The sequence below is a fragment of the Bombina bombina genome, chromosome 12 (genome assembly GCF_027579735.1).
Source record: "Bombina bombina isolate aBomBom1 chromosome 12, aBomBom1.pri, whole genome shotgun sequence".
Taxonomy (NCBI): Eukaryota; Metazoa; Chordata; class Amphibia; order Anura; family Bombinatoridae; genus Bombina; species Bombina bombina.
In genome coordinates, this window is record NC_069510.1 from 47,243,496 (window position 1) to 47,257,169 (window position 13,674).

At 37.5% G+C, this 13,674-nt stretch overlaps 1 protein-coding gene across 1 annotated transcript in view; it reads left to right on the forward strand.

Annotated features, from left to right (window-relative positions):
• Positions 1-1,230: 1,230 nt before the first annotated feature.
• The window catches only part of WDR31 (WD repeat domain 31), a 144,657-nt gene continuing 132,213 nt past the window's right edge, over positions 1,231-13,674 (forward strand). The window contains exons 1-2 of the mRNA XM_053695335.1: positions 1,231-1,277; positions 6,193-6,322. Coding sequence (XP_053551310.1) covers positions 1,231-1,277; positions 6,193-6,322 — 177 coding nt within the window. The remainder of the gene's footprint in view (positions 1,278-6,192; positions 6,323-13,674) is intronic.

Here is a 13,674-nt window from a genome sequence, read left to right on the forward strand (position 1 = left end):
ATGGAATAGGGTAGTCAAAATGAAACTTTCATGATTCAGATAGAGCATACAATCTTAAGCAACTTTCTAATTTACTCCTATTATCAATTGTTCTTCATTCTCTTGGTATCTTTATTTGAATGTAAGTTTAGGAGCCGGCCCATTTTTGGTTCAGCACCTGGGTAGAGCTTGCTGATTGGTGGCTACATTTAGACACCAATCAGAAAGCGCTACCCAGATGCTGAACTAAAAATGGGCCGGCTCTTATGATTACATTCTTGCTTTTTCAAATAAAGATACCAAGAGAACAAAGCAAATTTGATAAAAGGAGTAAATTAGAAAGTTGCTTAAAATGAAGCATGAAAGTTTAATTTTGACTAGATTATTCCATTAAACATCAAACAACAGGGGTGAAACACTGATGTATAAATAATTATAAAGATGTAATTAATTTACTTTTTTTGTACTTTTATTTAAATTAGTTATGAATTTTAGAAAAAAAAAAGTCAATAATAATGTAATTGTCATTAAAAACAGAGATTATATGACAGAAAAGCTATGTCCCTGCTCTATGACAGGCTGTGAACACGCCACTCTCCCCATGCAAAAGCTAATTTTCTCAGTGCGATTAACCATCTTATTTGTGTCATGTCGACTACGTTGATGCTGTTTAGGCTAATTGGCTTAGGCTGGATTTTTACCATAGTAACATAATTCTACGCTAATGAAATGGTGACTACAAGATCATTTCCCATTTTAAAATAAGGCTTTTTTAAAAAAATACTTTCCCCTTGTTTATGACACCAAACTGGTATTCTCATCCAATACGAGGGGCTCTGTAAGTCTAGTCTTTAACTATAAAAATATATTAAAATGTTTCTCTCCAGGATTTGTAATCTTCTTAAAAGTCTTCAAAGTAGATTATAATGAATTCACTCCTAGTAACATTCTGACAGTGTTTTCTATTTTTTCCCTCCTATTTTTAGCACTTTGTTTGTATTCATGGTTAGATTGTTTTATACGTAATAACTTTCACTATTTCACAGAATGTAATATGTAAAATATATATCAAACTCAAATACTACAATAAATTAAATTTAATGGTGTGTGTAAAATATGTACGCTACATAGAACAATATTTTATTATATTTTCTTTCTCCTCAGTTGGCTGAATATTTCCGTCATTCCTGATGTCCTGTTGTGGGCTGTTTGATGTACAGTTGTACGTTCTGTTTTCAAAGTCTGTGAATTATGGGAAAGTTTCAAAGTAAAGTAAAAAAGAACAGCTCGAAATACAGGTAAACTGCTAATAAATTACAAGAATGCTGCTATGTTGTCAGAGGAACTGTTTGACTGAAAGCCAATTAGAAGAGGAATATATGTTCAGCCATCAATCATCAGATTCTGAGTCTACCTAGTTATACTTTTCAATAAAGGATACAAAGAGTACAAAACAAATTAGATAATATAAATAATTTGGAAACTTATTTAAAATTGTATGCTCTATCTGACTCATTGAGGTAAGATTTTGGATTTCATTTCTCTTTAACTTGTATCTATTGCAGAGACAAATTACATTTTCAAAATGAAACTGTAACCTAACATTACAGTTATGTGACTATTAACTAAATACTGGCATTTTAAGAACAAACCAAAAACGTTCCTTTAGTTGCTAAATTTGATTGTGAAAAATTGGCCTTTGAATGTGTTGTCTATGCTGATGACAATTAGGGGCGGCTGTGTATAAGGATTGGGTTTTTGAAGTCTGCTGTGTGCACTTCTAGTCCTCAGTTCTGGGGAAACAAATCACAGGCTTTTGAGTTAAAGTATAAGAAAAAGGGGCAAAATAAATATTTAAACTATATTGCAGTTGTTTTACTATATTTAATTAAAATTGTTATACTGTGGTCCCAAAGTGTTTACTGTTTCTTTGATTTATGCTAAGAAAGACACACAGGTTTATTATCCTCTATGTTTTAAAACTTTACTCTTGGTGTAAAATGGGTTAAGACAATGCAATTTTTACATTGTCTGCATGCTATTATCTACAGGGTAGCGTTTTTTTAAAGAAGAGATTCTCTTTTCAGTAAAGGGGATCCATACTCCTTATGCTTGAACAAATGCTAATTTCTAAGGGCTCTTTACTTATGCCCTAGACCAAGGCTGCTCAAACTTTGGCTTGTAGGCTACATCCAGCCCTCCAAGGGTTTCTTTGTGTGTTCCTCCGCCCCACTAAACAGAAAACAGACAACAGTAATGAATTCCTAAAACCACAATCCCACACTTCTCATTAGGTAAACATTAGATTGAAGTGGGCGCTAAAAGGATAAACACTATCTTACTCTAAACAGTATTGAAAATAGTGAATATATGTACATTTTCACATGCAGCTCTTCTTTAAAATTGTAATCCTTTCCACAACAGTATCTACAAATAAGCACAAGATAGAAGGCGTCACATTGTGTGGATCAAATAATCGCCATAGAACAAGCCACTGAGCTGTTGTTTGTTCCTGAGAGAGCACTTCTCTTTCTGTATGTATTTGTAATATGACCCTAGGGAAGTCTCCCTAAGGGTGATGGGGCAAAGCAGATGTGGAATCCTTGCCCAATGTGCTTAGAGGAATATGGCTGCACCTCACTGACGAGTCCCAAAAGATAGGCTGAAATGATTGTCCGGGGTTGGCATGTTCGTTGTTCAGAGAGGGATTGCCTGGTATTTTGGGGATGGGCTGACCTTGTTAGGTGGGATCAGACTGTTATACTTCAGGAAAGTTATACTCTGTGAAAAGCGCAATTGGGCTAAAAGAGGCTGCTCTTAGGTGGTAACTCTCAATAAAACAAGATACTGAGCTCTTGTAATATATATATATATATATATATATATATATATATATATATATATATATATATATATATATATATATATATATATATATATATATATATCAAAAACCTGCACTCACTGGACTTTTTTAACACCAAACATTTAATGTGACGTTTCGGAGACAAAGTATCCCCTTCCTCAGACAAAAGTGAAATGGCAATACAAGCAGTTTAAAAAGGCAAACAAAGTGATAACCCCTCCCCCCAATTATCACTTTGTTTGCCTTTTTAAACTGCTTGTATTGCCATTTCACTTTTGTCTGAGGAAGGGGATACTTTGTCTCCGAAACGTCACATTAAATGTTTGGTGTTAAAAAAGTCCAGTGAGTGCAAGTTTTTGCTACGTATATCATCTACTAGCACCCTGGCTGCCGAAGTTTGAAGTGAGAGTGCTCATCCTGGTTATATATATATATATATATATATATATATATATATACATTACATTATATTACATTGTTTGCCTTTGTCATCTGATGATTACCAGCATATATTATATACTTGTGTATGTTCAATGTCTCTTCATTTTCCTTTCAATTGTTTACCAGTTGTGCAGAAACCTATTGCAATTTTATTAAAGGGACAGTCTACTTGAAAATCTGTATTGTTTAAAAAGATAGATATTCCCTTTATTACCCATTCCCCAGTTGTGCATAAAAACAGTTATATTAAAATACATTTTATTTCTACGATTACCTGTAACTAATCCCTTGCAGGCTGCCCCTTATTTCAGTGCTTCTTTTTTTTAAAACATTTTTAAGCTTTTTAGAATCTTGCATTTTAGCCAGTGGTGGTTCTTGTATAACCATTATCATTCTCGACGGGAGTGAGCACAATGTTATCTATATGGCGCACGTGACTTTATACTATCTAGCTGTATAGCAAGATTCTAAAAAGCGTAAAAAAAAAAAAGCACTGAGATAAGGGGTGGTTTGCAGGGGCTTAGAAACAAGCAATCTTAGAGGTTATAAAGTATATAATTATAACAATGTTGGTTATGCAAAGCTGGGGAATGGGTAGTAAAGGCAATTTCTAACTTTTTAACCCCTTAACGACCAAGGACGTACGCCACACGTCCTCAAAAAAAATGCAGTTAATGACCGAGGACGTGTGGCGTACGTCCTTCGTCTGGAAAGCAGCTGGAAGCGATCCTGCTCGCTTCCAGCTGCTTTCTGGTTATTGCAGTGATGCCTCGATATGGAGGCATCCTGCAATAACCCCCCTTGGCCATCCGATGCAGAGAGAGACACTCTTTGGCCCTCTCTGCACCGGACATCGATGGCCGGTATCCTTGGTGGGTGGGAGCTTACGTGGGAGGCGGGTGGGCGGCCATCGGTTCTCTATGTGGAGTGGAGGGGGGCGGGAGCTACGGGGGCGCGCACTGGAGCGCGCGCGTGCACGGGGGGTGGTGGGCGGGCGCGTGCACGGGGCGGGAGCGGGTGGGAATCGCTACACTACAGAAAAAAAAAGTTAAAAGTTAAAAACACAAATGCAGTAAAATGCAATCTAAGGGTCCTGGAAGGGGTTGGGGGTTGGTCTCGGTGGGGGGGGAAAGCTACACTACAGAAAAGGGATTTTTTTTTAAAAAAAGGCACATTTTGTTACAAAACTGGGTACTGGCAGACAGCTGCCAGTACCCAAGATGGCGCCCATTATTGCAGAGGGGAAGGGTTAGAGAGCAGTTTGGTGGGGGATCAGTGAGGTTGGGGTCTAAGGGGGGATCCTACACATCAGCATATGTAAATATGCTTTTTTTTTTTTTTATTAAAAAAAAGGGCCAAATACCTTTTATTTTAGTACTGGCAGAGTTTCTGCCAGTACTTAAGATGGCGGGGACAATTGTGGGGTGGGGGAGGGAAGAGAGCTGTTTGGGAGGGATCAGGGGGTCTGATGTTTCAGGTGGGAGGCTGAGCTCTACACTAAAGCTAAAATTAACCCTGCAAGCTCCCTACAAGCTACATAATTAACCCCTTCACTGCTAGCCATAATACACGTGTGATGCGCAGCGGCATTTAGAGGCCTTCTAATTACCAAAAAGCAATGCCAAAGCCATATATGTCTGCTATTTCTGAACAAAGGGGATCCCAGAGAAGCATTTACAACCATTTGTGCCATAATTGCAGAAGCTGTTTGTAAATAATTTCAGTGAGAAACCTAAAATTGAGAAAAAAATAACGTTTTTTTTAATTTGATCGCATTTGGCGGTGAAATGGTGGCATGAAATATACCAAAATTGGCCTAGATCAATACTTGGGGTTGTCTACTACACTACACTAAAGCTAAAACTACCCCAAAAAGCTCCCTACATGCTCCCTAATTAACCCCTTCACTGCTGGGCATAATACACGTGTGGTGCGCAGTGGCATTTAGCGGCCTTCTAATTACCAAAAAGCAACACCAAAGTCATATATGTCTGCTATTTCTGAACAAAGGGGATCCCAGAGAAGAATTTACAACCATTTATGCCATAATTGCACAAGCTGTTTGTAAATAATTTAAGTTAGAAACCAAAGGTTTGTGAAAAAATGTGTGAAAAGTGAACGATTTTTTGTATTTGATTGCATTTGGCGGTGAAATGGTGGCATGAAATATACCAAAATGGGCCTAGATCAATACTTTGGGTTGTCTACTAAAAAAAAATATATACATGTCAATGGATATTCAGAGATTCCTGAAAGATATCAGTGCTCTAATGTAACTATCGCTAATTTTGAAAAGAAATGGTTTGGAAATAGCAAAGTGCTACTTGTATTTATGGCCCTATAGTTTACAAAAAAAGCAAAGAACAAGTAAACATTGGGTATTTCTAAACTCAGGACAAAATTTAGAAACTATTTAGCATGGGTGTTTTTTGGTGGTTGTAGATGTGTAACAGATTTTGGGGGTCAAAGTTAGAAAAAGTGTGTTTTTTTCCATTTTATATATATATATATAATATGTGTGGGTACAGTAAAGGAGTAAGAGGAAAATTACAGCTAAACACAAACACCTAAAAAATGTAAAAATAGCCTTGGTCCCAAACGGACAGAAAATGGAAAAGTGCTGTGGTCATTAAGGGGTTAAACAATAAAAAAATTCAAGTAGATTGTCCCTTTTAAAAAAAATAAAATAATCTACAATTCCTCTGATCTGAAGAGCTTACAATCTTGAAGAAATCGTACATTGTTAACTGTTTGCACACAATGCAGCTCTTTTTTGGGAGGACATTGATGGTTTATAATTGATGCATATTATATGTAGATCCTAAAATGTCTATTTATTGTTTTGTATTTTCATATTTATATATTCTGTTACTTTGCAGCCTCATTTCTTGTTTTTAATTGCCCAGGGCTGACAATCATGTAGATGAGAGTCCTGTCGTACAGTCTGCCCAGACTCCGAGCCGAGCTCACAGTGACGCTGTTACTTACATCGTGTCCTTGAAATCGGACCTGTGCGTGTCAGGAGGAAAAGACAAAGTATGGTGATTGTTCTGTCACTGAACTGTAGATGTATTAGTTGCTGCATCATTATGTAACACAAAAGTAATTAAAAGAACCTAAGTCTTGTATTGCCAAGTCATGACAGCATCTTTTTAATACAGACTTTGTAGACAAAAAATTACATGAAATAAAAGTTAAAAGGGCTAAAAAAAACTTAATTAAAGGGACAGTCTACTCCAGAATTTGTATTGTTTAAAAAGATAGATAATCCCTTTATTACCCATTCCCCAGTTTTGCACAACCAACACAGTTATATTAATACACTTTTTACCTCTGTGATTACCTTGTATCTAAGCCTCTGCAGGTTCTTTTGACAGACTTGCATTTTAGCCAATCAGTGCCCTTTCATAAGTAACTCCACGGGTGTGAGCACAATGTTATCTATTTGGCACAAAAAACTGTCAAATGCACTGAGATAAGAGGCGGACTTCAAGGGCTTAGAAATTAGCATATGAGCCTACCTAGGTTTAGCTTTCAACTAAGAATACAAAGAGAACAAAGAAAATTTGATCATAAAAGTGAATGGGAAAGTTGTTTAAAATGACATGCCCTATCTGAATCATGAAAGTTTAGTTTTGACTATACTCTCCCTTTAAAGAGACATAAAGTCCCCAAATTTCTTTAATGATTCAGACAGAACATACAATTTTAAAAGTTTCCAATTTACCTTGATTATAAAATTTGTTTCATTCTCTAGGTATCCTTTGTTGAATGAGAAGCAATGCACTAGTGGGAATTAGCTGAAGACATCCGGTGAGCCAATGACAAATGGGATATATGTGAATTCACCAATCAGCAGCTAGCTCCCGACAGTGTATTATTGCTCATAAGCCTACATAGGTATGCTTTTCAACAAAAGATACCAAAGAATTAGACAATAGACATAAATAAGAAAGTTGTTTACAATTTCATGCTCTATCTGATTCATGATAGTTTAATTTTGACTTTACAGTTCCTTTAACCCTTTGAGTGCTAACCCCGGCTCTGAGCCGTCGCAAATTGTCCCAGTCAGGTGCTGACGACAGCTCAGAGCCGTCGCTAGCACTCACCCACCTTGAGGGTAATCTGGGGGCTCCCACTGACTCCCACCCCGGTGATCTGGCCTGTATAGTAACAGGCATCGCCGGGGCTTCGTGTTTGGTGTGGTGACGTCACGCGCAATGACGCGATGATGTCACTGTGCAACTTTATTTAAAGTTGACAATGGACAAGTAAAGGGAGATGGGGGCATGCTGCTTAGAATCCTGTATCTCAGGCATCTAAGCAGTTACAGGCCCCCAGGACCCACCGTTGACAAGGTAATCGCCTAACGTTTCCAATGGTATAAGTCTTGGGGATCTGGGGGAAAAATTTAAAAAAAGCTCAAAACCAGCTTAGCATCCAGGTGGGAAATGGCTCAGCAGCCAAAGGGTTAAATTTGGATAAACTATTTGAGTATAGAAAGAAAATGAAACATACTGCAATTAACTTTTGAAGAATGTGCTTATTCACTGGCCTCAGAGAGGGCATAAAGGCTAAAAAGAATATCAAGTGCACTCAAGTGGATCTTAAAAAATAAAACACACAAACAAAAGAAAGAGGAAAAAAATACAGTTCCCAACAGAATGAAATAAGAAAATACTTTGTTTATTTATATACTAAATGTCATCTGGTTAATTTGTAGTATTAACCCATTAGCCAATATAATAAGTATACATTAACAGAAATAGAGAAAACCACACTTAGTAATTTGTCTGGGGAGTTCACACAAATTTAAAATCTTAGCTTGCGTGTGACCTCCTGCTTATATGGCAGTATGAAATGTGCATCAATTTGACCCCTCTACATACTACACAGTGTGTGCACAAGAATATTTCCATCTAGCTTCTGAGTAGCCACTGAAAGAAACCTATTCAAGTTAGGGGGTTACTCCAGGGACTGCTCCTGATTTCCAAAGGCTTGCAAATTTTGCTAAGAAAATTGTATTTTTAAATATTTTGTAGACAGATCTTTTGCAGCACATTCACTCTGCATATAAAAATAAATTTAGTGACGAATCAGTTTAGTAAAACCTGTATATATTTAAACAAGAATAGCATCTTTCTTTTATCAGATGGTGAGAGTCCACAAGCAATCAAGTGTGGGAATATTCTACTCCTCACCACTAGTACGCAAAAGACGCCTCAAAACACCAGAGCTTCAAATCCCTCCCACGTCCCATGATCCTCAGTCTTTCTTTGCCTCCTTGATGAGGAGTGATGTGGAGGTAAAGTGCAAGATCTACTCCTCATTTGAAAGGGGATCCTCTAACTGATTTGTGGCCCGATTCCTTGCTTTAACCTGTCGTTCAGAGGGGCATACAAGGAGTTATCAGCCAGGCAGTGAAAGGTATTTTCTCAGTGTTGCAGGCCTCCCATGTGAAATGTGGACTTTCCCACCAATCCCCTGGTCTTGTGGATCCACTGCCCTCCCCATGTGAAATGTGGACTTTTCCACCAACCGTCGTTACTCAGTCAAATCCGTGGCATTGTGCTCAGAGGTAAGTACCTGCACCTTCATAGCCCACAGACTATTAGTATGAATATCTTAACATGCTTCAATACACCATGCACCTTACACTTGGGTTGCTGTTGCTTTAAATTTAGCTCGGTTAGCTTAGACTGGTCAAAATGTACTTCTAAACTATGCAAAGAATCACCAAGATTACAAGTGTTGCGGTACGGCTATACGGCTAAAAAATTGGCCTTTGCACGCGGAATGGCAGGTCTCCCGTATTACAAGTCGCTTTCAAAGACGAACATTATCAGTGGCCCTCCCTTTTGGTCTGGCTACAGCTCTTAGAGTTTTTACAAAAGTACTGGGAGCTTTGTTGTCTGAAGTTCAAGCTCAAGGAATTTCTGTGGTTCCTTACTTGGATGACATTCTGGTTGAGGCTTCTTCTTTTCATCTGGCTGTGTCTCACACTCATATGATTCTTCAGTTGCTTCAGTGTCACGGCTGGAAAATAAATCTTCCACAGAGCTCAATAACCCCTCAGGCTTGTTTTTCTTTTCTGGGGTTCATTCCGTGACTATGTCTTTGTCTCTCTGACAGATCAGTGTAAACAGAAGATGCAATAGGCCTGTGCCCTTCTGCAGCTGAATCCTCTCCCTTCTGTAGCTCAGGGCATGGAAGTTGTGGATCTCACAGTGACTGCTTCAGATGCAGTTCCATTTGCTAGATTTCATCTTCGGACCCTACAATTGCAGATTCTGCATCGATGGAATGGGGACCACAAGGATCTGTCTCAGAGGATTCTGTTGGATCACAAGAGAAGACAGTCCTTGACTTGGTGGCAGACTCGCCAGTCCTCTTTTCTGAGATTCCACTCAGACAATTTTACGACATTGGCTTATGTCAATCATCAGGGAGGAACTTGCAGTTCCTTAGCAATGATGGATGTGTCCCGCATCATCACTTGGGCTGAACGCTATCATTGCAGGATTTCTGCCATCCATTTTCCAGGTGTGGACACTTCGGAGGAAGACTTTCTAAGTCGCCAGTCTCTTCACCCAGGGGAATGGTCTCGGAATCAGGAAGTTTTGGACCAAATTTTGATGCATTGGGTTCTCCAGGGTGATAGCCAGAATCAAACTTAAAAGGCGGACATCTGACAGCACTTGTCCTCAGTCCCCAACTCAGTTCATACACTAGTCCATCCAAGAAGACATGTGCAACGCTAAAAAATTTGTTTTGTTTTCATTAGTTAAATAAATAATTTTGTTTTGGCAAATTAGTTTAGTTAAGTTTAAAAAAAAAAAAAAAAAAAAAATGTATTTCAACAAATTAGTTATGTTAAGTTAAATCGTTTTTTCGTATCTGTTCGTTTTTTTCGGATCCATTCTTTATTCATATGCATTATTTTATTCTGAAATTTAGAATACAATAATGCATATGAATAAAGAATGAATCCGAAAAAACGATTTAACTAAACATAACTAATATGCTGGAGATTGCCGAAACAAAATTATCTAAAACCGCCATGGCCACCCACATCGCTGACACTAAATAAAGCTATTAACCCCTAAACCACCGTCCCCCCACATAGTCGACACTAACTAAACCTATTAACCCCTCAACTGCCGCCCCCACATCGCCAACCCTACCTAAACCTTTTAACCCCTAAACCGCAGTTTCTCAACACTATTTAAATCACTAAATAATTCTATTAACCCCTAAACCGTCGTTCCCAAACTTCGGCAACACTAACTAAACCTATTAACTCCTAAACCACCATACACTCACAAGGCCAACACTAACTAAACCTATTAATCCCTAAACCGCTGGCCCCCACATCGCAACAACCTAAATTTAACTATATTAACCCCTAAACCTAACACCCCCTAACTTTTAACATAATTAAAATAGACCTAACTTAAAGTTACAATTATTAAATAACTACCTTTACCTGTGAAATAAAAATTAAAACCTAAGCTAGCTACAATATAACTATTTACTAACTATTTAGTTAAAATAAATACAAATTTACCTGTGAAATAAAAATAAAACCTAAGATTACACTAATAATACCAAACATTACTAAAAATAAAAAAACCCTAAGATTACTAAAAAATTGTAACTAAAATTACAAAATATAAAAAAAAATACCATTACAAAAAATAACAAACGAAATCCAAAATAATAAAAATTATTCCTATTCTAATACCCACGTTTAAAAACAAACAAAAAAACCCACCCCAAAATAAAAAAAACCCTAATCTATAATAAACTATGCCTTTGTAGGGCATTGTCCTAAAGTTAACAGATCTTTTGCAAACAAATAAAAACAAACAACCCCTAACATTACAAACCCTCACCCCCAAAACCCACACAATAAAAAAAAACTAACTAAAAAAAACCTAATATATCCATTGCCCTGAAAAAGGAATCTGTAGGGGCATTCCCCTAAAAAGGGCATTCAGCTCTTTTTTGGCAATTAAAATAAAAAAAGCCCTAATCTAAAAAAAACAAAAACACCCCCCCCAAAAAAAACAACCTAACCCCAAAATCAGTACTCACAGTTGCTGAAGTCTGGCGAATTCATCCCAGTGGCGAAGTAAAAATTGCGGGCGACGGGTGAAATATACGTGCCGCATTTATATGCGGTGCTGTGTATAGGATACCAAAACAGCGCAAAAAACGGTGGCGGCGGCTTTTGCGGGTGACGCCGCATATGTAATGGGGCACTTAGTCTTTATTATTTTTTGTAATTGTAGTTTTAATTTTTTAGTAATCTTAGGTTTTTTTTATTTCACATTTATTTATTTTTAGTAGGTAGTTAGTAAACAGTTATATTGTAGCTAGCTTAGGTTTTATTTTTATTTCACAGGTAAGTTTGTATTCCTTTTTCAATAGGTAGTTAGTTAATAATTGTAACTTTAATTTAGGTCTATTTTAATTATGTTAAAGTTAGGGGGTGTTATGTTTAGGGGTTAATAGTTTAATTTAGGTTGTTGCGATGTGGTGGCCGTCGGTTTAGGGGTTAATAGGTTGAGTTAGTTTTGGCGATGTTTGGGAACGGCGGTTTAGAGGTTAATAGGTTTATTTAGTGTCGGGGAACTGCGATTTAGGGGTTAATAGGTTTATTTAGTGTAAGCGATGTCTGGTAACTGCGGTTTAGGGGTTAATAGCTTTATTTAGTGATTTGGTTGGTGTCGGCGATGTTGGGGAACTGAGGTTTAGATTAGAACAATGTAAAATTCCGAATATGAATAATGGATCTGAAAATTCAGAAACTGATTTATTCATTTTCAGATTTTAGTTATGGTGCCGATGCATTAGATGCATTAGAATCTCGGAATCGGCCAAAACAAAATGCACAGGTCTATTTAAAAGCATAACACTTTGAATGGAAACAATAAATAAGCTGTGGTATACAGTACCGGTAGAGTTTACAGCATATGCGTTTCGGCGTCTGACTTTCTCAATGACATAAGTGTAGACCTCCCTCTTAGTACCGTATTTATACCCTTCAGACTGACGTTATTCACCAATTGAAATTGAACTTCTACATCAACAGGATATTGTAACATTGTATACAAAATAAAAAGATATTTAGCATACATAATATCAATATTTAAATACACATTTCACATATCAAGAAAACATCTAACATCTAATTCTATTGTAAGTATTTGTGTTTATTTTTCATCAGACTTTAAGGTTATGTCAGGGTGCCAAGAATCAGACTGAGACGAGAAGTGTAAAAATAATCACACCTTTATTAATAGCAAAAAATAATAAAAAAATCCACAAGTTAAATAACAAGCCAGGAGACAAAACCAGAGCTGGTTGTCAGACGAGCTGAGTCAGGAGCCAAAGCGAGTAGTCAGACGAGCCGGAATCAGGAACAAGGAGAACAGCAGAGTCAGGAACAAGCCAGGGATCAGGAACCAGGAGGGACGTCAGGCAGCCAGGTAATACACAGGAACTTTCACAAACAGGTCTTAGACAATGCAAAGGCAAAGCATACTGAACAGAGGCCCTTTAAATAATAAGTGATGACATCACAATTCTGAGACTGCAACCTGTCTCACATGGATGATGTACACCAGTCTGGCCATAAAAGGGCATGCAGGAAATGAGCAGCATCACACACTATGCACCAGAGTCAGCAAGAGAGGTGATTAAATGGCTGCCAGCAGCACATGGCAAACAAAGCAGGGAAAAAACCCTGACAGGTTATAAATACGGTTCTAAGAGGGAGATCTACACTTACCTTATTGGAAAGGCAGACGCTGAATTGTGTATGATGTAAGTGCTACTGGTACTGTGTACCACAGCTTATTTATTGTTTCCATTCACAGTGTTAAATTTTTAAGAGTTTTTTCAATACATTGTATACCTTTTTATCCAAGGATGGACTGTGTTGTGATATGACTTGTATTTATAATAAGGTCTGGAAAACCTTATGAGTCCTAGAGTTTTTAAGATCCTGCAGGAAGGCTTAGATAAAGGTTTATCAGCCAGTTCTCAGAAGGGTCAGATTTGAGCACTTTCTTTTCTGTTTCATAAGAACATTTCTAAAATTCCTGATGTTCTGACCTTTGTTCAGGCTCTGCTTAGGTCTAAACCTGTTATTTGTCCAGTTTCTCCTACTTTGGAATCTGAATCTGGTTTTGAGGGGTCTTTAAATGCCTCTATTTAAGCCAATGCATGATTTGGACCTTCAGCTTTTATCTTTGAAGGTTCTTTTTTTTTTATAGCTATTTCTTTGGCTAGAAGAGTCTCTGAGCATTCAGCTTTGTCTTGCGATCCTCCTTTTCTGATTTTATTCATCAGTATAAGGCTGTTCTTTGCACTAGCTATTC